Source organism: Gadus morhua, chromosome 18 (assembly GCF_902167405.1).
Source record: "Gadus morhua chromosome 18, gadMor3.0, whole genome shotgun sequence".
NCBI classification, from domain to species: domain Eukaryota; kingdom Metazoa; phylum Chordata; class Actinopteri; order Gadiformes; family Gadidae; genus Gadus; species Gadus morhua.
This window is the reverse complement of record NC_044065.1, coordinates 8,828,680-8,851,534: the sequence shown is the minus strand read 5'-3', so window position 1 is coordinate 8,851,534 and position 22,855 is coordinate 8,828,680. Positions and strand designations below refer to the sequence as shown.

General features: G+C 48.2%; 2 protein-coding genes across 3 annotated transcripts in view; both read right to left on the bottom strand.

The window, feature by feature from the left end:
• Position 1: 1 nt before the first annotated feature.
• fbxo11b (F-box protein 11b) lies at positions 2-13,149 on the bottom strand. 2 transcript variants are annotated; one of them, XM_030340122.1, is made up of 22 exons: positions 12,825-13,149; positions 11,188-11,354; positions 10,806-10,866; positions 10,386-10,530; positions 10,107-10,236; positions 9,502-9,585; positions 9,234-9,366; positions 8,973-9,079; positions 8,187-8,298; positions 7,786-7,892; positions 7,290-7,427; positions 6,552-6,769; positions 6,024-6,204; positions 5,305-5,427; positions 5,118-5,203; positions 4,490-4,566; positions 4,209-4,352; positions 3,877-3,987; positions 3,394-3,501; positions 3,193-3,301; positions 2,750-2,848; positions 2-2,129 (listed from the first exon to the last, which is right to left on the bottom strand). In XM_030340122.1, the coding sequence occupies exons 1-22, from the start codon at positions 12,910-12,912 to the stop codon at positions 2,000-2,002; spliced, it is 2,658 nt and encodes an 885-aa protein (XP_030195982.1). In that variant the 5' UTR covers positions 12,913-13,149; the 3' UTR covers positions 2-1,999. The 2 variants fall into 2 exon arrangements, with proteins under 2 accessions (XP_030195982.1, XP_030195981.1); XM_030340121.1 differs by having other exon boundaries at positions 10,785-10,866; positions 12,825-13,148.
• A 2,207-nt stretch (positions 13,150-15,356) lies between these two features.
• Positions 15,357-22,855, bottom strand: part of erbb2 (erb-b2 receptor tyrosine kinase 2) — a 22,085-nt gene continuing 14,586 nt past the window's right edge. Inside the window, exons 17-27 of the mRNA XM_030340109.1 lie at positions 22,706-22,844; positions 22,180-22,302; positions 21,815-21,913; positions 20,960-21,145; positions 20,349-20,504; positions 20,156-20,231; positions 19,759-19,905; positions 19,425-19,522; positions 19,014-19,205; positions 17,893-18,286; positions 15,357-17,557 (exon numbers count right to left, since the gene is read on the bottom strand). Coding sequence (XP_030195969.1) covers positions 17,184-17,557; positions 17,893-18,286; positions 19,014-19,205; positions 19,425-19,522; positions 19,759-19,905; positions 20,156-20,231; positions 20,349-20,504; positions 20,960-21,145; positions 21,815-21,913; positions 22,180-22,302; positions 22,706-22,844 — 1,984 coding nt within the window. The 3' untranslated portion in view covers positions 15,357-17,183. The remainder of the gene's footprint in view (positions 17,558-17,892; positions 18,287-19,013; positions 19,206-19,424; positions 19,523-19,758; positions 19,906-20,155; positions 20,232-20,348; positions 20,505-20,959; positions 21,146-21,814; positions 21,914-22,179; positions 22,303-22,705; positions 22,845-22,855) is intronic.

The window sequence follows — 22,855 nt, the reverse complement described above, 5'->3', positions numbered from 1 at the left end:
GCTCCTTCCCCTTGCAGCTACCCAAAAATAAGGGATTGTTTGAAGAATGGTGGGGGGGAGGCTAAAATCATACTGGACCACACACGTCTGACCTATCAGATTACAGGGCTTTGCATGGCCTCAAAACATCTCATTTCAGCATTTTGAGGCAACATATCACGAACAAGTGTAACTTGGCGGTTTTCGGCTTTCAATAAATCATGGGGGGAAAAAAGGCCTCTGAAAAGGTTTACTTGCATTACTAATATAACCAGTCAGTCACAGGTCTGGGTGATGTGTCTCGGCGAACTGCTGATTGTGACAGAACGGGCAGGGGGGGGGGGAACTCAAGACAAACACATTTTTGATCTAATAAAGTTTTATTTTCTTAGAAATGACCAGTTTCCTTTTATCTTTTTTTGCCTTTCTAGGAAATTAAACCCCCTTTTTTTTATTCTGACTAGCATCTACATATTGGTTATTGAATACTTCACAATATATTAAGTCTAGATGTTATGGTACATGCATACGATCCAGGCTGCATGAGGAGCCACAGTCACCACGATACACAGGAGAGGGGGAGGGGGGGTGTAGAGGGGGAGGGAGGTGTAGAGGGGGAGGAAGACAGCAGACCAGGACATCCATTCCAGTCGCAAGGAGCTCCGATGCCTCCTATTGAAAAGCCTCTCCAGAGAAAATGACTGCATGAACTTAAAACACACACAACTTCTCTCACACACACACGCGCGCACATACACACAAACCTTTATACAAGTGTGGAGCTCCTCCACCTGCCATTTAAGATAATATTACTGGAGAGGATTTTTATTTTTTTTAAGTTTAACTTGTTTTTTTTGTTTAGTGTTTTAACGAGATTCTCTTTCACAGAAAGAACTGAGTTCACTGGGACGTCTGAGCCACTGCTGGAAGCATGGTGAGGAGAGGGGGTGGGAGGAGGGTGAGGGAAAAGGGGATGCTAACCAAAAGAAAAAAAAAAATTATAATATCAATAATTATAATAATATATAATAAAATAAAAGACATTCAAATACAGTTCATTTTTTTGCCTGAAAATACAAAACTACATGAGAAAGCATTTAAAATCAAATCCATTGATCGGAATAACAATTAAAAAAAAAAGAAAGCCCAAGTGCTCCGACACACACACACACACACACACACACACACACACACACACACACACACACACACACACACACACACACACACACACACACACACACACACACACACACACACACACACACACACACACACACCAACTGCCAGGGCAACCAATGAGGACAGCAGCTGAGAGGAGGCAGGAAACCTCTTCATGGCAGTTCTTGAGAAGCGAACAGTGCGCCTCCGGAAAGCGGACTGGGGGGGGGGGGGGGGGGGGGGGGGAGAACAAAGGGGGGGGATGGGAGTCGGGAGACGCGGAGCAGGTGGGTTGTGTGTGGATCCTTTCTACGTCCTCTCCCCCCACCCCCCCCCGAAGCGGTCGATACTGCATCGCCTCTCCACTGCGTCTCTGGGCACCGGCGACTGCATTCGGAAAATGTCTTGGCGCGAGGGGAGAAATCTCATGTGGCCATTCAGCGAGCATCCAAATCAAGTGTAATCCTCTTGCGCTCCTCTGGCTCCCTCTAGGGGTAGGCTACTGCCACTGCAGCACCGCCACCACCACCACTACTACAACCACCCCCCCATCTCCACCACCACCACCATCACCTCCACCCACTGGCCAATCCGCAGCCACGGCCGCCCGGGGCCCGGTCTGAGAGCGCCGCTAGCGCAGAGTCTCTCCGTGGGTCCACGCAGCCGCGGGCCGGCGTCCACGTGTGTTGTATGCAAACCATGTTCATGTGTGCGTGTCTCCCGGTCTCTGTGTGGGTCCTGTGGAGATGGATGGATGGATGCTATGGCTCTGTGACGTGTGGATGGTGCAGAGAGTCGTGTGTGCGTGTGTGTGTGTGCGCGTGTCTGTGTGTGCGTGCGTTGTACTGCGGGCCTTGGCTCAGTTGTGTTGCAGTGTGTTGGACTCGATGGGCGGCGCCGAGTCGTACAGAGTGTCCGTGTCGTGCGTGGGCTCCCCCGCCAGCGTGCAGGGGTTTGACAACGTCCCCGCGCCGCAGTCACAGAAAAACCTGGAGGCCCCGGGGAGAGGAGGAGGAGTTAGGAGAGGGGAATGCACGTCACGTGTTATAGGTACAGTTGCAAATAGAAACCAAGAAATACTGAAACACAACAAGAATGGGAATTGGAGTAAATGACCAGTAAAGCATGGCTGGCCTGCTGGAGACAATGTTAGTTAGCTAGGGTTTATTGGAAATGGACAGAGTCATGTGGATTGCGTCCAATCCAGCAGAAAGCAGCATAGCATTTGTAGCTTTAGCATATTTCCAATGCCCGTCCCTAATGTGTTTAAAGTGGGGCTTTGCTTTTGGTCTGTTGTGAAATAAAAGTTGATTACATACAGTAGATTCTTAATCTCTAAAAGACCAATCATTTAATTACAGCTGACATTATCAACCTAGCAGGAATCCCCAAGTCTAATAAAAGGAAAAAAGAACACTGATTTTGCTTAGAGAGATCACAAATAGCACCATCTGTAGGTTTCAAGGAGAGAACCCAACAAAGGTGGGGTAGTAAGAGAGGTTCGGCGTCACACTGCCACACACTTGCGATGTGAAGGGGCGCTGCTAGCAGCATCAGTACGGAGAGAGGGAGTCAGCCTGCAGGGCGGGGGAGCGAGAGCAGCACTCACCTATCATGCCTAATAAACTCCACATCGTGGCCTTGGTGGCACTTCTTGATGCAGTTGACACAGATCGCATTCCGGTCTGTCGTGTTGCAAGTGTGACACCTGGGACAGAGAGTACAAGCACATTTAAAGAAGATTAGGAAATGCAACTTTATTTGTATAGCACTTTAAATAAACGAGACAGACTCAAAGTGCTTAACGTAGAAACATCATGAAATAAAATAAATTAAAATAGGAGAAAAAGAAAGCAAGGGCAAAGTAAAAAAAATGCATTGTACAAAGTGCACAACAAAATGAAGTAATAAAATACACACGTTAGAGAAAATAAAGACAAATGAAAGTGCAACGAATTTAAGATGCAGCAGATTAGATACAAAAGATTAATAATAAACAGATAACAATAGCTGCATGGATCGGTGCAGCGCGGTGTGTGTGTGGGCGAGTACCTGTAGAAGTCGTGCATGGGGTAGCTGGTGTAGCTGGAGATCTTGTACAGACACTGCCCTCGGCTCACCGCCTTCTCGATGGCGTCCTGGTTGTTCATTATTTTGTTATCTGATGGTGGAGGAGGGGACAGAGGGGCGGGTTAGAGAGGGCGCTCCACAGCGTGCCCTGCCCCTGTGCCCGATGCCGAGGGCCAAACAGACCTTTCATGGTGACGTTGACCCCCGAGGCCAGGAACAGACCCCCGAAGCGGTTGTTGAAGATCTGGTTTGCCTCCAGCGTTGCCGTCGCGTGGTTCGTGATTTCAATACCTGGAAAAAAATAATAATAAGTTAAGGCCATGGCCAAGAGGTTTGTACGTTGAAGGTAGGGCTTCGGGATTTTGATTTTTTGGTCAAACGATCTCCAAACTAATAGAATTAAAACGATTTTATTAATTTATTTTTTTATTATCCAGAACAGCTGGATACAAATTTGTACATTATTTTCCGTTTAATGTTTCCCGCTGCGGGGTTGCACCAGGGAGAACATTTTGAGAATGTTTTCAAACTCAAACGTAATCGTTTGAATAATCGTTCAATCGTTCAATATTTACCAAAAAAATCGTGATTGTGATATTTTCCATAATGGAGACCCCCAGGAATGCCCCTTGTGGATATGGCCCTCAACTACAGAATGAAACCGACCTGCTGCAAAGCCGTCGAAGATGCGGTTCTTGCGCAGTATGGGATGGCTGTTGGTGCTGATCAGCACACCGGCCTGGGCGTTCCTGAAGATGTCGTTCTCCTCCAGGAGACCTGGAAACACAAACACACCCCAGTGTCACCACTTGAAGCACACACACACACACACACACACACACACACACACACACACACCATAGCTGTATCGAAGCTTGGTTTGGATTCTTCCATGCTAACCCGTGACAAAGCGATTCTGTTATGAAAAGCCTTGTCCATAGTGAGCCTCCAGTTGTGCTGGTCTGACACTAGCTGATGTCGGGAGTGTGGGCTGATACCTCGGCCGCCGTTGAAGATGCAGATGCCCCCGTCCCGGCCGTCGTGGATCTTGTTGCGCCGCAGCGTGGGGTTGCTGTCCGTCTTGATCCACACGCCCGCCATGGCGTTGTCGAAGATCTCGTTGTCCTCGATGAAGCCCAGACCTGTGGCGGAGAACGGAGGGTTAGGGGGAGAGGAGAGGGGCAGGGGGAGAGAAGAGGGGCAGGGAGGGGGAGAGGAGAGGGGAGAGGAGCAGGGAGGGGAGGGGAGGAGCCGACGGGAGAGGTGCTGGGGGACGCACCAGAGTTGTAGACCAGAATGCCTCCGTTCTGCCCGCCCCATATCTTGTTGCGCCGGATCTTGGGGTTGCTCCCCGTTCTGTTGAAGCACGGTGGCAGTTGGTTTTGAGTGGTTCACGGATATTTCCAGAAGCACATTTCACATGAGCGCCCTACATTGCATTGCATCTAGATAATGGACTATATTAAACAAAATATTACCCTGAGAATCATGGGGCATTTCACATGAGATCGATGAATACCATAATATGCGTAATAATTAGAAATAGCCTTCTTAAACCAATAGCACAAGGTTCACTACAATTAAGGACGTGGACATTTCAAACCTCCGATATGTTATCATTTTAAGAGCGTATCGTCTTATCTTAATTCAGTTAGACAATAAACCTGGGTATAACAATAAGTATCTTCATTTAACGACGATACGTTTAATTTAATGTCCGCCACAGACAATAAACAATACTGGCGCCACACCCAAATCAAAGGCTTGATAATTAATTTGGAAGTGCGGAGGGTGGGAGTATTTTCAGTAGGACCAAGTGGATCAATAAATAGACATTGAAAGACAGAAACGGGCTGTTCAATGGATGAGCAGGGGATCAAGTGCGGCGGTAGTATTGAAGTTGACACCTTATCTGCACTCCGGAGTACATGTGGTTGTAGATGTCATTGTCCTCCAACACCCCGTGGCCGTTGTCATAGAAATACACGCCCACCTGACACAGGAGGTAGACAGCAGAGAGACGATCACGACATGGATGAGGAAGGAAAGAACACATCTGTGGTATAGGGTCCCGTTCATTGAACCACAACGAACCTGTTTGCCGCTGTGGATGCGGTTGCGTCGCAGGACTGGCGTGCTGCCCGTGGTCACCCACACCCCCGCCAGCGTGTTGCTGTAGACCTCGTTCTCCTCGATCACCCCCTGGCCCTTCTCGTGCTGCGGAGACAACGCGACACGCGGCCGTTTAATGTTTCCCGCTGCGGGGTTTCACCAGGGAGAGGTCGGGCCCAGGGTGCCAGGCTAAGTGCACCAGGTTTCGGTGTGTGAACAAAAGCTTTCTGTAAGCGCCACGACAACATGATGCATCTCGGGATCCCTCTGGTGACATTCACCACGTTCCGTGGGTCTTTACAGACACATTAAAAAAAATATCCAATATTCATGCAATCTTCTTCATAGCAGGTCTGTCATCTACAGCAATATTATAGCTAAATTAACACCAGCAGCAAAGGGCTGATAGAATTGGCAGCTAAAAATAACATTTGCTGGTAAAAAAAATATATATATATATATATATATATATATATATATATATATATATATATATATATATATATATATATATATATATATATATATATATATATATATATATATATTATAGGGGGTGCATATTGGACCCTGTATTCAAGACGTATCAAACAAAAATGTATCTTTCCAATCTTTGACCTCCAATGAGATGAAGACCATTAGTTCCCAGGGCAGAGACGCTGGCTACAGTGTGTGGAGAACAGCCGGTGCGTTCCTCGTACCACGTAGATGCCGCCGTGCTGCCCGTCGTGGATCTTGTTCTGCCGTACGATCGGACAGCTGTTGGTCCGGATCTGGATCCCGGCGAGGGCGTTCCCGTAGATGTCGTTGCCCTCGATCAATCCCCGCCCGTCTCCGAATATGTACACACCCCCCTGGTTACCGTTGAATATAGCATTTCCCCTGGAGGCCGATAAAACACATAAATGAACACGTACACAAAAACAAATACACTCATTACAGCAATAACAGCCAGTTAGCGCCGACAACCAGCTTAAACACGCCACTGCATTAAAGCAGGCATCTGCCAAGCGACATAAAATCAGACTAACACCTTGGTGGAAGTATCAAGTTCGATTCTCTGGCGTTGCGTGCTACTCAACGCTTTGACGTTGACGGGCGGGTGAGAAGATCAGCACGTTTCAAGTTGTGCTTCACCAGTCTGCAGCAGAGGGTCTCTACCGCGGGCTTGTCACCAGACAGCACTCCTCACAGGGGGGAGGGGGGGGGGGGGGGCATGGTGTTCTCACCGTATCGTGGGGTCACTGTTGGAGGTGATCCAGACTCCGGCAAAGTTGTTGGCGTAGATCTTGTTCTCGATGAACTGCCCACGGCCCTTCTCGTGCACGTAGATGCCCCCCGTCTGGCCGTGGTGGATCTCGCAGCGCACCACGGTGGGGTTGGCGTACGCCTTCACCTCGAAGCCTGCGATGCGGTTCCGGTGGATGTTGCAGCTCTCAAAGTAGCCCTGGGGAGGAGGAGACCAGACGCAGCTCGATGGAAGATCACGGAGGTTCACCCCAACATGGTACTGACTGGCCTCATTACTACTATGTGATTAACATCTCAAGTATTTATGGATCATCAGTAGAACAGAATTATAATCTTTTGTGTCTTTTGTGTGGATGAAAGATGGGCTGCATAAAATATACTTTGTTTTAGAAAGTTAAGAGTAAAGGACAGAACTTCAATGCTACACAAATCCTTCTGTAATTCCAATTCCACCCGCCAATCAATATATAGCTTCATCAGAAGCAGACACAGGTATTTTTAAATGACCCATAATAAGGTTAGTTACTTTATAGAAGAGGGCAACTAAAAAGAAGCGAGCCAGGGAAAATGCATGAACTAAAAGGTCCTGAGGATCTAACACCCCTTTCAAAGTAGCTCTGGGGAGGAGCGGGACCCAGAGGAAACCGCCAAGCTAAACAGTCAGCAGGGGTTTGTATGGCTTAGATTCAGGGGGGGAGGGTGGACGTTTAGTTTACCATGCCGTGGTCGAAGGTGAACACGCCGACGTCTCGGCCGTGGTGGATGTGGTTGCGTCGTATGATGGGGTTGCCGTGGTTTTTCACCCAGATGCCCGCCAGGGCGTTATTGCTGATCTCATTGTCCTCGTAAATGCCCTAGAAACGCACACAAGGGGGGGGGGGGGGTCAAGGGTGAACTCCGGAGAGGGGGGGGGGGTCATTCTTTGCTCAGACAGCATGTTAATATGGAGGTAGTGCAATTGATGGTGTGACCCCTACATGATGTTTTACTGTACGCAAAAAAATGGATTTCAACAATGCACCTAAAGATACATTTAAAAAAGCATCCGAAGACAACAGAAGTTTTGCCATACCATACAGTCAATTGCAGTAAAGGGTCAATTGACCAGAAGGGTCCCCCGCTACAGACAGTTTGTTTGTCCAACTGCACAATAGCATCTTTCAAATCCCCTGACTGCATGACCTCTATGTGCTGTACTGTACTGCCTCTTACCTGGGCATGATCCGTGATGTACAGGCCCACGTTCTCACAGTCACTGATGTTGCAGTGTTTGATGGTCGGACAGGCCCCCTGGCCACTCACACACACCGCTGAACCCACTGGGGGGGGGGGAATCACAAATACACCCGTATATGTTAACATAGTCCCATTCATAACCGTAACACTTTCTACAGTTGGTTCTGCTTCTACACCACTTGGATTGCATTGGTATTATTTGGCCAACAGTCAACATATTTTTTCCGGCAAAAAAAATACTTTACTTTTGACATATTTAGTGCCCACTTAAAGGTTTTACATGACGGCTAACAAATTACACATCAAAGCCCTATAAGAAAAGTTCACATAGCAAAAAATGTATGCTACAAATAATAATGCGAGCGAGAGAGACTAACCTGTGCAGGTGGAGCGGATGATGCAGTGGTCTATGTTGGGACTGCAGTTGACGGTGATCTCCAGGCAGTGGTGGGCGTTGTGGTGCTGGGCCGACTTGTCGTCGGGGTTAAACTGCGGAGGTGAGGGAACGATGAGGAGAGCAGGTAAAAGACGGGCCAGGGCTTCTCGAGCCATTTAGTCCCTGATCGGAAACGCTCAGGTCATGAAAGAAGTTCAAAAGCCATGGTCTAACAACAACTGGTTACTACACACCACACCTCCACAAGTCCATCCTTTAATACTACCAGGAAAGAGGTCAGGGATTTTAAAAGAATGTAGGAAAAATAAAAGATTTAACCGATTTGAATTAACTCATTCCAGCTCATATAATAGCTGGAATTGTAACATGGCAGACTTACTGAGTTACTACTAAATTATTCACATTGCAGAATGTTTTTTTATCATAAACAATAAGATACAAGAGGCTACTTAAATTAATAAAATTGCCCCTAGTTTAAGAAAGCTACATTCAAGGACAGTCGATTCATCAATGCCATAACAATGAGAAAACTTCTTGTAATTCAAGTCAGTCCACGGATCAATATCCATATTAATATTAATCAGAAGCAGACACGGGTATTTCAAATGACCTTCCCCTGAAATGATGTTGATGACCCTATAAGTACAACGAAGAGGAAGCAAGCTAGAGAAATCGGCCTTCAACCGAAAAAGAAAAAAAAAAGATGCTAAATGTAGAACAGAGAAATAGGAGGGGACAAGCTGGGGGAGGTGTGGTCACTGCTTACCCGGATGGTCATGTAGCCTACATAGGCGTCCTCCGAGCCCTCCATGAAGACAAACGTAGAGTCTCTGGTGTTCTCGATCACCACCTTGTCTGCTACCTTACCGGGAGCTGTGACCAGACAAAAAGAACGAGATGAGCCTCACAAACGCCAGTTTCAACCACAAAAGCAGCAGCAGTATCACCATCAAGCCCACATGCCACTGTGTGACACTTGAGGACCAGGAGGTGTTGGGGTCGCAGCCGTGGAGATGTTGGTGCCCACCTGCGCCAATCATGGTGATGGGGGACTCGATGTATATCCACTCGTCCGTGTAGATACCCGAGTGGACAAAGATAAGCCCGTCAAAGTGGGCCTCCTGCACGCCGCCCAGCGCGTCCTCGATGGTGTCGTAGTACTGGAAGGGGATAGACGCCATTTTAACAATTAAAGACGCTTTTTCACAGTTTCCCCCAAAAAAAATCTTGAACCAATGGTGTCTGGAGAAGTGGTTCCTGCTGTGTATTCCCCTTCTTATCGCATGGAGACTTACCAGCATGTTCTCCCGGCCTTTATATCTGCCTGGGTTGCTGTAGAAATGCTCGGCAAAACCGGGCTTCACGTGAGCCCCTTTGTACTGTAACACAACAATCAAAAGTCCACATTCGTGATCACAGGATGCTCTGAACGAACATTAAACTTCATCGAACCAGCATGTATAAATAACCCATCGGCTGGACAATTTTAGTGGTGTGATTCATTATTTTTGATATAGACAGTACGTTGCTTGGCAGCAAGCATCGTTTATATTCCCTTAAACCTGTGCCAAGTGCGAGTGGCTGTCTCATCGGCTAATGATGACATTTTCTAGTATTTTGATTTTAATTGGTGTCAGGAACATGCCCTACTGTTCACTGCAAACCAAAACAATCAGCAATAAATACACCCGTCTGACCATCTGCTCGTCTGCAGACGGTGCTAATGCACCAAGCTAATATGTGACGGTATAATTAAAGAGTAAATGACTACAATACATGTTGAATATTAGACAACAATGCATCAGTGCAAGGGGAACCTTGATAGGACAATAAAAACAGCATGCGGTAACACAATACAGCCAATAAATAATAAGTGAATAACGCCTGCATGGCTACTGACCAGCTGCTGGAAGCTCTCCTTCCAGGGGTTTGGGTGCTCATGTTCTTCAGGGCTGACCTGGTAAAACCGGCCCGGTTCTGGGTGCATCATGGGCCTGGTGTACTCAAACACCTCCATGTACAGCCGCTTCCTAATAAAAGATATGATGTATACATCAGGTTGCATGCATTTCTAAAAATAAATCAGAAAGCAGTCACCTCTTTAAGTGGAATCAGGGGGGGGGAGCCTGCTCCAAATTAAGGCAACGTAACGCCAACATGTGACCAGCTGACAGCTCACCAGAGGATGGGGTCGTTCGCTAGCTGGCTGAATCTCTTGCACACGCAGGCCGCCTGGCACAGGTCCTGCTCCAGCAGATAGGAGAATATCTTCAACACCACCTCATCTGGAAGCTTCTGCTGCAGATACTGCTCTGCAGGGGCAGCTACACACACACACAGACACACACAAAGATACACACAAATTATTGTATGGGTGGTCAGGAAAGAACATATTACACTGTTATTCAACAGTGGGTAAAGATAAAAGCTTGCCATTTTGCTTAAAATTGACAAGAGATAGCGAACAAACAAATCTGAAATAATAAACACACACACACACGATAATGTTTTGTGACAACATGGCAATACATTCCTCTCAGTTGCCTGGCAGTAATTTTCGAAAAGCTGTGACACACACCTGGCAGGTCGTGGCTCTTACCGGACACTCTTGCCCGCTTGGCTCGGTGACCGAAGGCCTCTGTGGACGAGGTAGAAGCACCCTGGAAAGGAGGTTAGAGGCCCATTACATCACCACACTGCACATCCTCTTGGACCCAGGAAGACTCTCGACAATGGCCTAAACCCAGTTTTTTGTACTCCATCATATTCTACGAAGAACACAATGGAGTATACTCTGAAGCATCCTCCATCTTTTGAATGGAGTGTCCCTATACACATTCCGAAATTCCCAATGTAGGTTTTTACTTTTGTGGCCAATACTTCTCGCTCGCAAGGGGGGAATATATAACTATTTGCATGAGTGATGATAACATAGGGCCAGGGAATATGTTTCAAACACAAGCCCTTCAGGTCAGGCTCACCTCCATGGGGCTCTTGCTGGGGCAGGCGGAGGCAGTGGCAGAGGCAGCAGCGGTTCTCTTGGGCACCAGGGACTTGCGACGGAGCTGGTAGGGACTGTTCTGGGCTCCTGGACCCGACTCCTCGACAGCCATCTCGGCGGCAGCGGCGGCAGCGGGGACCTCTTCATCTGGACAGCAGGGCAAGCGGACCAATCACACATGCTCAAATGCAAGCCGTATACACTTAAGCCTACAAGACATGGATATCAGCTATTCATAGGATTTCATGCCAACAGGATGGAGAAACAGAAGGACATTGAAATCTGAACCTGATTCATGTAAGTATATATATTTGCATGCTAGATCTTTTAGTACTATGGGGGAGAAGGTAGCATACCTTATATGAATAACTAGATACACTTTCATCAAGAAAGACATATCTGCACCTCACGTGCTATTAAAAATAAAACATAATGACAGAACACAATACATGAAAGCTGTCTTCGCTAATAATTACCTCATTAGCATTATTATCATTATTAAATGACTAATGTCTTGAAAGCAATTTCATATATGCTAAGTAGACTATGTAAAGCCCACACTGTGGGTGAAATTTATATGTAGTCTTTATTGATGAATAGCGCTGTAGTAAGACGCATACAGTGCATGTATGTGGCATAGGCAACCCAGCAAGGTGATACTTGGCAAGACAGACAAAGGTTTCTGATTGATAATGGCAGATGTAGCCCCGCAGACCACCAGCTTGATAGCAGCAATTATAAGGAGGATATAAAGGCCACTTTGTTTTTGTCAATGGCTATCGGTTGCATGCATATGATCAAATTAAAGACTATCTCGCTTACAATGAAATCAAAATAAAGGAGGCAGCCAAAAGGGCCGCAAGCACGGTCGATGAGACATGTAGCTAATGGCTCAAAACCCAACTGCGTATCTTGCAAATCTGCGGTGTAAACAAATAGAAGACATAGGAAGCACTGGGAACATGGGATGGGGCTTTGGGCACATACGGCTGTTACCTACATGGTGTGTGTCTTAAACACACAAGATGGACACGGCGATTTTGTGTAAACGGCCCGATGGCGTCAACTACAAATGCACAGTATAACATAGCTTATACGTCTGACCACATCCAGCCAGACTGCCAGCCAACATGATCTACTACCCTGCCAGTGTTTTGTTAACGTTACACCCCAAAAATGGCAGTCCAAATGCATCGCATTGGATTTACACCCTCCAAACCATTAGTGACAGCTGAGAATGCACCGGCCGAACAGACATGAAGAGCCCGGTTACGAATGGACGTCCAGTCCAGTCCTTCGGCTCTGGTTCAGGTCCACTTGAACCCAGGCTCCTAATTCTGGCAACCTAGTTAGGTACGCAGCAGTATGCGAAGACAACCCCCAACCTCCATCTCACCTCACAGGGAGCTAGCTCTCGGCGTTAGCCACGATCACTCAAGCCAAACAAAGCGCGGCCTGGCCTGAGCCATAGAGCAAGAAGCCTCGAGTTTTCCTGCCTCCCCCGCCGTGCCTGGCTGTAGGGAAGAGGCCGGCGTGCACAACCCACCCGCATGGAAATACTAGCGCTGCCTGACACGTTTTCCATCTCGGACATTGACTGACCAGGACCTGGCTTACCTCGCTCGCCGTTGTTCCGTTCGGGCTGCACCGGGCGCGGCCTCGACACTCGCCTGGGTCTTCTGTTGGTGGCTCTGACGGAGTTCATTTGGGGAGTTGGTCGTTCAAAAATACAACGCTTTCCTCGACCGCCTATGTCTAATTTTAACACTCGACCCAAACTAATACTCCCACCGTCTCTGAGCCAAACCCACCCAAACAATTACGACGGAAAACAGCTAATATTAAGGGTGTAATTGCTATTCTACGTACTATTGCTGCTACCCCTTATTGCTCCTCTGTACCAGCTCCGTCTCAATATCTAGCAGGAGGAGCCATTAACCCACACGGGGAAACAATCGCGAGAAAAAATGAGCAGAATATCTCTTCCACCAATCACAGTGCATAGCTTATATTGTCATCCAGTACTGGCCAATCAACAACTCTGTATCAAACTGCTCGACTGGCCGGGTGGCGTTCTGAGTCGAAACGCTGGTTCTGATAATTTGTCGATGAATACTGCACGTTATAGACATATATTAATGGACATAAGAGAAATAGATTTGACCAAATAGCTCCTGAATTTCAATTAAAAATAATTGTGCGTAAACCATGCATTTATTTTACTTTTGGATAGGCTAAATTCAATTCCATTCAAATGACAAGGCTTATAAGCAATTACACGAAAAAAAATTAACCGGGATGCAATTAACACATTATTAGTATTACGAGTTCCTCCCACAAAACCCAACAGGCCAATCAAATTAAAACCCCTTTAAACAAATATCAGAAGAACATTGTCATGTAAATAAATGTCTGTGTCACTTATCGCTGACTGAGGTAACACAATGGCTGGGGTTATGGACTATGCAAAGACAACCGCGGTGCTGAGAGAATCTGTCTGCACCTACTCTAGTGTACGTCATTATGCGACGGTGGATGAATGTGGGCCTGCTGTGATGAAACTACAATATTCCGAAGATGGACTACAGTGGGCACATTTTATACCTTGCCTGGAGTGGACCACCCGGGGAAAATATAACTTCAATACCAAGGTTTGAATTTAAATTCAAAAAAATAATTTAGCCCCCCCATGCTTCCTCGATAAAATGGGCGGAGCAAGAAGACATCCGAGGGCAAATGTATTTACTTTGCTAGACGCAGACATATGAATGGAAGTACTTGGGATGTGACTGATGATGTCTCTCAAGTTCACAAGAACAAAAGTACAGAAAACAACGCTGATTTAAAGTTTGCTTGGTTGTCGCACAGTTATTGTTGCATTTTCCAATCACAGACGTGTTCCTCGACTCACTTGTGTGTGAAGCTGTCTCTGCCAGCGTTGCCAGTAAACCATCTGCCGTCTGACAGACGTCACAAAGGCGACACTGTTTGGATCTCTGCAAAGTGATGTCCAAAAACACACCTGCACTTACCGCCTATCGCCATAGGTGCTGCCCAAGAGAACGAAACGGAAATCTTAGAGATTGCTACTTTAACCCAATGTTTACATTTAACCGAATGGTTATGGTTGGCCATTCAGTCATCATTGGGGCCTGGTATCGAGTGGTCTATAGTGGTCCATAGTCTTATAAATGTAGCATTTGCCATAGCAGAGTGTTAGGGTTAGGTGCACTAAACTACACTATCTCCAATCCTTTCACTTTTAGCATTATCAGTGTTTCTTTCATTGTTTTCCCCTCATTCATTTAGTTTCTTTCTTAAGAGGTGTGAAATAGGAGGAGACGCTGCAGCTGTTCGAAGACAGAGCAGACCCCATGAAAGGTTTGGTTCTAGGTTTTCATAGGGTTAGGGCTTCCTATTAGTTTCGGGTTGTAGGGTTAGGTTTCTGGTTTGGTTTGCAGAAGGGTTTCCTATTAGTGTCAGGTTTTAAGGTTTGGTTCTAGGTTTTCGTACTACGGTTATAGGGCTTCCTATTAGTTTCAGGTTTTAGGGTTAGGTTTTTGGTTCGGTTTGCAGAAGGGTTTCCTATTAGTGTCAGGTTTTAAGGTTTGGTTTCTGGTTCGGTATGAGGATTGGGATTGAGTTTTCTATTGTTTGGGTTGTTTTGTTTTTCAGTTCTATGGTTAATAATAAGGGTTTTGGTTCCAGGATTTAATACTAGGATTAGGGTTACCTATTTGAGTCAGGTTTTAAGGTTTAGTTTTTGGTTCTAGGGTTATTACTTGGGTTAGGGGTTATTATGGGGTCATGGCTGAGAAGCCCTTTTTATATAGGCCTAAAACAATAAATAGGGGAAAGCAGTCATTTATATGAAAGTACATATAGGGGCTTTGGTGGTGGTCAGGCAGTGATTGTGTTCAGGATCATCTTATTCTCAAGTAGAATATCCCGAAAACGTATGTGCTAAAATATTGTGCTCGCATCGCTTTAAGCTGAAACTAACACTTCAGGTCAACTGTTTTAGCACACCGTGTTATAATTGCACAGTTGAAATAAATTGTCACTTGTCAGTGCCTTTGCTCTTGTATAAAGCTTTTGAATGAAAACCAGAAATGTAGGAACAGTACACATACACAAGGAATGCTGGTATAGAGTATAAGAGGCCAGGTTAATAACATTTATTATTCAACATTAAACTATAAGATCTATAGTGAAGATTGTTTCCTATGAATCCGAAAGTAAATCCAGAGCTATGCTGCCCTCTGACATTTAAAATGTGTCAATACACGTGTCTAAAGAGGCCTATTGAATACAACACCAACAGATTTTCAAATGTAGAAAATGGTTACAAAATGGATAGGGTCAGGTGGACTAAGAAATCTAGATATTAAAATACATAAAATAATTTCCTTCCATTTACAAAATATTATGTAGGCCTAGGCTAAAGATATACAGTTGGCTGTTCCTGACACCTTAACTTTATACCCACCAACAGTCTCGAACATAATACCAAAACGTTTCTTATTTGTATTTCCTATAACTACCAGAAGATGGCAGAAAAGGCCCTTCTGATTTCAGAACATTTCCATAGTTGTCGCACAAGAAGACCCAGAAATAACCATTGCAAACTTTCCCTTGTATTTAAAAAGTAAATGTAATGCATACAAAGAATAGAAACATCACAATTTATACATATTTTCTTCATAAAATTGTTTCTTATGTATTTACTTTTTCCACAAGAGTCAATGTTTAATCAAATTACTTGCTAACCTTTTTACACTTTATTTCGTACAATCAAACCTTAAAACATAAAAAAAATATTCACACACAGAGATAAACCTTCAAACACGATAATAAGTCACAGAAAACGTACAAAATAGGGTTTTGTATAAATGGATATCAGACACCAGTCAGGGCTTCAGAGTCACGTGACTCCTAGCGGTGGGACGTGGATTGTGTATGAGGGGGCGTGGCTGGTGTATGATGGGTGTAGTTTGAGTGCGAGGGGCTGGGTCTACACATCCACAATGAAACTCTCATTTCCGGTGTGTTCGTACCGTGGGTAAACTCTCTAGTAAACTACTGACTAGCCTCAAAGTAGGCCCTGTATTTCTGAGTCTATCCACATGTATTCTGCCTGCATTCCATCATAATAGATAGGCTGCCATCATGCTAGCTAGGATTCCATAATGCGAGCTTGCCATCCTACTATCTCCCCATCAGGGTGCCAAAATGCTAGCTAGGGTGTTATCAGGCTAGCTAGAGTTCTGCATCAGGGTGCTCATATGTGAGTGAGGCATCTCTATCAAGTATTTTACCATGTAAAGCCCTCGCTTAAATTACAAACACGCACAAGTGCACACACGCACACACAGAACACACAAGTCTGTGTGTTCTCCCATGGCGCAGATGGGCCCCAGGGTCCTTTTTTTCTGCTGAGACAAAGTTCCTTTGAGCCAAGAGGGCGACATCATCGTTATTCTGCTCACGGCTTGCGGACCCCTCAAATCACTCTGATTGGCTGAGGAGGCAACAGGGCTCAACCCAATCACATCGCACGGATACAAAAACATAATCATAGGGATTGTTAGAAAGACAATGAAAACACCTCCAGTGACACATTACTCCACCAGTTATTCATGAGAACCGTTGCCGCGGCGACCGGACGCGAGCGCCACCCTTGAGCTGCTAGAGGCTGTAAACGTCGATAGATCTTTGAGTCAGGAGGTCAAATCACCCCTCAAAAAAACTCTTTTGATTGGTAGCAGGAATTTGATCTTTTTAGTGTTACTTGTCCTCTGTGAATGCTTTTCTATTGGCTGACAATAACTAAATCACACACACACACACACACACACACACACACACACACACACACACACACACACACACACACACACACACACACACACACACACACACACACACTACCAAATTTCACATTTTCACCCGCGGTTCACCCCGCCGACCCCCTCATCAGGTGTGTCCGGTCCAGGTGTCGGCCAGGCCCAGGTACTCAGGGTTCTCCACTGTGGGCGTGGCGTAGCCGTTCAGCTGCCTCTCCCCCGCCCTGACCCCGCCCCCCCCCTCACCCCTGACCCCAGTCCCCTCTACTCCGGCCAGAAGGTCCAGGTAGTAGGGGTTGTCGAAGGCGGGGGAGCTGGGGGCCGCGGGGGGCCCCAGGGGGACCAGGTACTCGGGGTTCTCCACGCTGTGCCCGGGGCCCAGGCCGTTGGGGCCCAGGCCGTTGGGCAGGTGGCGGGGCTCCGAGCGGCGGGTCTTACGGGGCAGCGTGCTGGGCCGGTCCGGGACCGCCGGCCGCACCTCACGGGCCTCCTGGTTGACGTACTCTGGAGAGGAGGAGGGGAGGAGGAGGAGGGGAGAGGAGAAGGGGAGGAGAAGGTAGGAGGAGAGGAGGAGAGAGGAGGAGGAGGAGAAGGAGAGGAGGAGAGAGGAGGACGTGAAGGGGAGGAGAAGGTAGGAGGGGGGGGGGGGGGGGGAGTAAGGGGTGATAGAGAGAAAGAGGAGCGAGGAAGGAAGGAGAATGGAACAGAGGGGAGCGGGGAAGAGAGAGATGGGTTATCTTCTGATTGTATAAACAGTACACATTCACGGTCATGTAACTGTATCGTTTTGGTATCTAGAATGTTTTCCTCCGATCCCAGAACAGAACGGGCCCTCTCACCTGGGCTGGCGTGGCTCTGGTGGTGCCCCTGTTGCCGCCGGGGCAGCGAGTGATGGAGATGATGAGGTTGGTGATGGTGATGCTGAGGTGGGGGATGGGCGCCGGGCGGGCCGTCCGTCTCCATCAGGTCGTCGTGGCAGCCGCCGTCGCATTGACGGTAGCGCCCGGGACTGGCCGGCGTCCCCGTGGCGTCGTCCAGGAAGACGGAGTCACAGGGGTCTCCGGAGGAGGGGCTGCGCGCCAGCGTGGGGTACTGGGAGCTCCAGCCGCCGTTGGAGGGGCTGGCCCCTAGTGGCAGGGTGGGGTACTGGCCCCGACCCAGGGTACTCATGGAGGAGTACATGGTGCAGGCGCTGCCAATAGGGGGCTCCCCGTCCAGGCCCTGGTCTGTACTCTGTTGGGGGGGGGAGATAAAGCTGGGGTTATCCATCTAGTGTTGATTCAGAAAGAGGTAGGGGTTAGGGCGTCTTGCTCAACAATGTGTCCTCTAGGCTGGAGACTTCCCTTTAAGTTTAGGAAGTTTGTTCTTTAGATCACTTAGGTTTTGGAGGGGGGGGGGCCACCCCGTATTGTCGCCGGTGAAGCCCCTTTGAGACCGTCACTGGGATTAATTACTAGTTCGATTACTAGTCGATTACTTCGTGGACTTGGCTCGGGGGGGACTAGTAATCTAACAGACCTACTATCCCATTGGAGGTGGTGGTGACGTCACGGACCCACTGACCCAATAGGAGTGGGGGGCTGATGTCATGGGACCTACTGACCCAGTAGGAGTGGGGGTGGTGTCATGGACCTACTGACCCAATAGGAGTGGGGGGGGTGGTGTCATGGACCTACTGACCCGGTAGGAGGGGTGGGGGTGGTGTCATGGACCTACTGACCCGGTAGGAGGGGTGGGGGTGGTGTCATGGACCTACTGACCCGGTAGGAGTGGTGGGGGTGGTGTCATGGACCTACTGACCCGGTAGGAGTGGTGGGGGTGGTGTCATGGACCTACTGACCCGGTAGGAGGGGTGGGGGTGGTGTCATGGACCTACTGACCCGGTAGGAGTGGGGGGGGTGGTGGTGTCATGGACCTACTGACCCGGTAGGAGTGGGGGCGGTGTCATGGACCTACTGACCCGGTAGGAGTGGTGCCTGGAGTGTCCGGCGGTGGACACCCCGTCCCCCTGGGTGCGGGGGAACATGTTGGGCTGGGGGATCAGGTACTCCTCCGCGTCCAGGAGGTCCTTCATGTCCGGGCCCTCCTCCTCCAGCAGCCTCCGGAAGAACTGGCTGTCCACCGGGAAGGTGAGGCTCCTCTGTTCCTCGTTCTGGAGGGAGGTGGGGGAGAGGGAGGGAGGGAGTGGGAGGGGGGGGAGAGGGAGGGAGGGAGGGAGTGGGAGGTGGGGGAGAGGAGGGAGGTAGTGGGTGTGATGAAGGAGGGAGGTGGGCATGGTTGGGGTCGTTACAGTGATGTGAAGAGGACTTCAATCGTTTTAGATAATGCTTCTCCCACAGGGTGGTGACCCCCACGAACCCCGCCCTCCTACCTGTATGACCACATAGCGGGGCGGGTCGCGAGCCATGAGGCTGAACTCGTTGACCAGCTCTCGGAACCGCGGCCTGCTGTCTGGGTCGATCATCCAACCTGTCAGTCACACACATCAGACCAATCAGCTGGGCCTGCTGTAGACACGCCTCCACTAGTAGTGCTCAGCCTGTGACCTGGGACCCTGACCAAAGGCAGGGTCCCGACCCCCCCAGGTACGGGGCCGGTAGAGGGTCCCGACCCCCCCAGGTAGAGGGTCCCGACCCCCCCAGGTAGAGGGTCCCGACCCCCCAGGTAGAGGGACGGTAGAGGGTCCCGACCCCCCAGGTACGTACATTTGACCATGATCATGTAGACCTCGATGGTGCAGATGAGGGGCTGGGGGAGCCGCTCGCCCCCCTCCAGCAGGTCCGGGATGTCCCGCGCTGGGATGAGGTCGTAGGGCTTGGCCCCGAACGTCATCAGCTCCCACACCGTGACGCCTGGGAAGGGTGGTACCGGCAAACACACAAACGCAGGCCGTTACCACGGTGACCGCAGCCTGTTTCAATGGCGTTCGCCGCCTTGTTACCACGGTGATGGTAGCCGGTCACCACGGTGACCGGCACTTATACCTTAGGGACTAGACCATGGTGCTTAAACAAAGAACGATCTTTGGTCTACGACGAAATGAAAAAGTACATTATAATAATAATAATAATAATAATAATAGTACTATTGATGGGGTTGTACCATAGCTCCACACGTCACTCTGGTGGGTGAACTTCCTGTGAAGGATTGACTCCAGGGCCATCCATTTGATTGGCACCTGAAAGAACCAATCACATATCAGGAAACAGCACACACACACACACACACACACACAGTGGGTACGACAGCCTAGATAGATGTATGCATTTATAATATATATAGCGTATGGACAGACCTTCCCTCCGTCTGCCTGGTACTCTGTCTCATCGATGTCCAGCAGTCTGGCGAGGCCAAAGTCTGTGATCTTCACATGGTTGGGGTTCTTCACCAGAACATTCCTGGCTGCCAGGTCTCTGTGAACCAGACGCACCTCCTCAAGGTAGCTCATACCCTGTCAGACACGTTATATACAGATGTCAATACACAGGTACACATTCCACTGATACATTATTAAACAGTACAACCGTAGCAATATAAACACACATTAAATCAATACATTATTAAACAGCACAGCCATATCAATATATATAGAAACACACATTAAATCAATACATTATTAAACAGTACAGCCATATCAATATATATAGAAACACACATTAAATTAATACATTATTAAACAGTACATCCATAGCAATATACACATTACATCAAGCTATTATTAAAACAATGCATCTCAGTGATAGCAGATACAGCTAGTACTGGTAAAAGATATGATAATGTATCATAATTCCTAGTGGTATAGGGTAGTAGTCTATTGGGCATAGAGGATAGCTTCTGTTATTCTCATCGGTGTGAATATCATCATGACGCTGATGAGGTGGATCATGCGCCGGCCGTCACGGCTACCTTGGCGATCTGGACACACCAGTTGAGGAGGAACTGGGAGCCGATGCGGTCCTTGTTCTCGCGGACGTAGTCCAGCAGGCAGCCGTAGGGCATGAGCTGGGTGACCAGCTGCACCGTGGAGGTCAGGCAGATCCCCAGCAGACGACACACGTAGGGGCTGGCCACGCCCGCCATCACATACGCCTCCTGGACACAGGAAGGGGCGGGGTTAACCGCTGGACTGACTTTATGTCTGCATCTCGTCGTTTAGCAGATGCACCTTTTATCCAGAGTGATTTAAGACACATCACGTCAGAGGCGGGACGAACGCAGAAATAATGTCTTCAAATTTTCCTATCCAAATATATCCGTTTCTTATTTGAAGCTCTGTGTGCTTTGTTTTGTTGAAAGAATATGACTCTAGTTCTACAAACAAAATGTCCCCAACTCACGCTTTGGGCTTTACACAGAACAGAAAAGTAAAAATGGAGTAACTGCAAAAAAAAGTGCAAGGTGATGCACAACCTAGGTTTAAGAAAAATCTTTTTTTTTTGTTTTTCAGAGTCAGGAGTACTCCGAAAAACAAGGAATCAGTACAAAGGTCGGTATAGTAGGAGCACTGCTCAAAATGTTCAAACAAGCGTGAATAATCGCATCGCTTTTGGTGTGAACGCACAGTTAGGGTGTCGGACCGACAGCAGAAAGGTTCTGGGTTCGATTCCCAACGTGTAGCCATCCTAGTGCAAGATGACCCTTAACCCCTACTGGCTCTTTAATGAAATGTCTCTTGATCCACTTTAAGTAACATCATAGGTCTGCAGTCACTACAAGGTTGTTCTGAATTAGAAGTGAGTGAGGAGGGAAGGGAGATCTCACGTCCAAGATCTCCTTGTTGGCCTTGGTGGACGTGTTCTCCCTCAACACCTTGATGGCCACGGGGATCTTCACACTCTCGCCGTCTGGAGCCCACACACCCTGTAACACACACACATGCACAGCACACGGTGAGGACAGAAACAAACCGGCTGGGATGCATCACTCAGGGTTTGCATCACAAACCCTGAACACACACACACACACACACACACACACACACACACACACACACACACACACACACACACACACACACACACACACACACACACACACACACACACACACACACACACACACACACACACACACACACACACACACACACACACACACACACACACACACACACACACCTCCCTCACCTTGTACACAGTGCCGAACGCCCCAGACCCGAGCACTCGGACCTTCTTGAGCTCCGTCTCTTTAAGGATGCGCATCTGGGCCTGGTTGGGCAGCGCGCCGCTGGGAGTCAGGGGCTCCACAAGCTGCTCACACACAGGGAGCGGGTCAGAGGGCTGCCTCAGGAAAACTACAGCTGACACCCGTGTCTACACTCACTAGCAAGTGTCTAGAGCTGTGGTTCCCACCCTACGGGTACAGTACACCTCATGTTATTATAATCACTATAATAATCAAAAATAATAAGAATAATTGTCATAATATTTATACATTTCATAGTATTCACTAGGGACACAAAGACACTTTTACAAAGACACATAATACAAACTCGGACATTGATATCACGGGCAGCTGTTGGTTACGTCATAACGATGTGTGGGGGAAATCAGAAGGAGAACAGAGAGAGACCTTTTGGGGTCACCAGCGTGTTCGGTCTTAAGATGCAGTGTCAAAGGGGTTGCGGACTGCATGTCCCATGCTGCCTCTCACCTCGTGCTCCTGCAGAAGGCGCCGCATGGTGGCCTTCCTGCGGAGCTTCTGCTGGCGTCGAAGGTAGAAGACCAGCAGCGCCAGCAGGATGAGGAAGAGGACCACCCCGCCCAGGGCCGCCGCGATGGTCGTCCCTGGACTACACACACA

Bases quoted from the DNA above. Each gene is read 5' to 3' on its own strand.
- fbxo11b (XM_030340121.1), bottom strand. From the start codon at position 12,912: ATGAACTCCGTCAGAGCCACCAACAGAAGACCCAGGCGAGTGTCGAGG. The intron at 9,080-9,233 runs GTGGGCACCAAC...GTCTGGTCACAG, and splicing joins CATCACCATGATTGGCGCAG to CTCCCGGTAAGGTAGCAGAC. The intron at 4,567-5,117 runs GTGTCAACTTCA...GTGCTTCAACAG, and splicing joins TACTCCGGAGTGCAGATAAG to AACGGGGAGCAACCCCAAGA.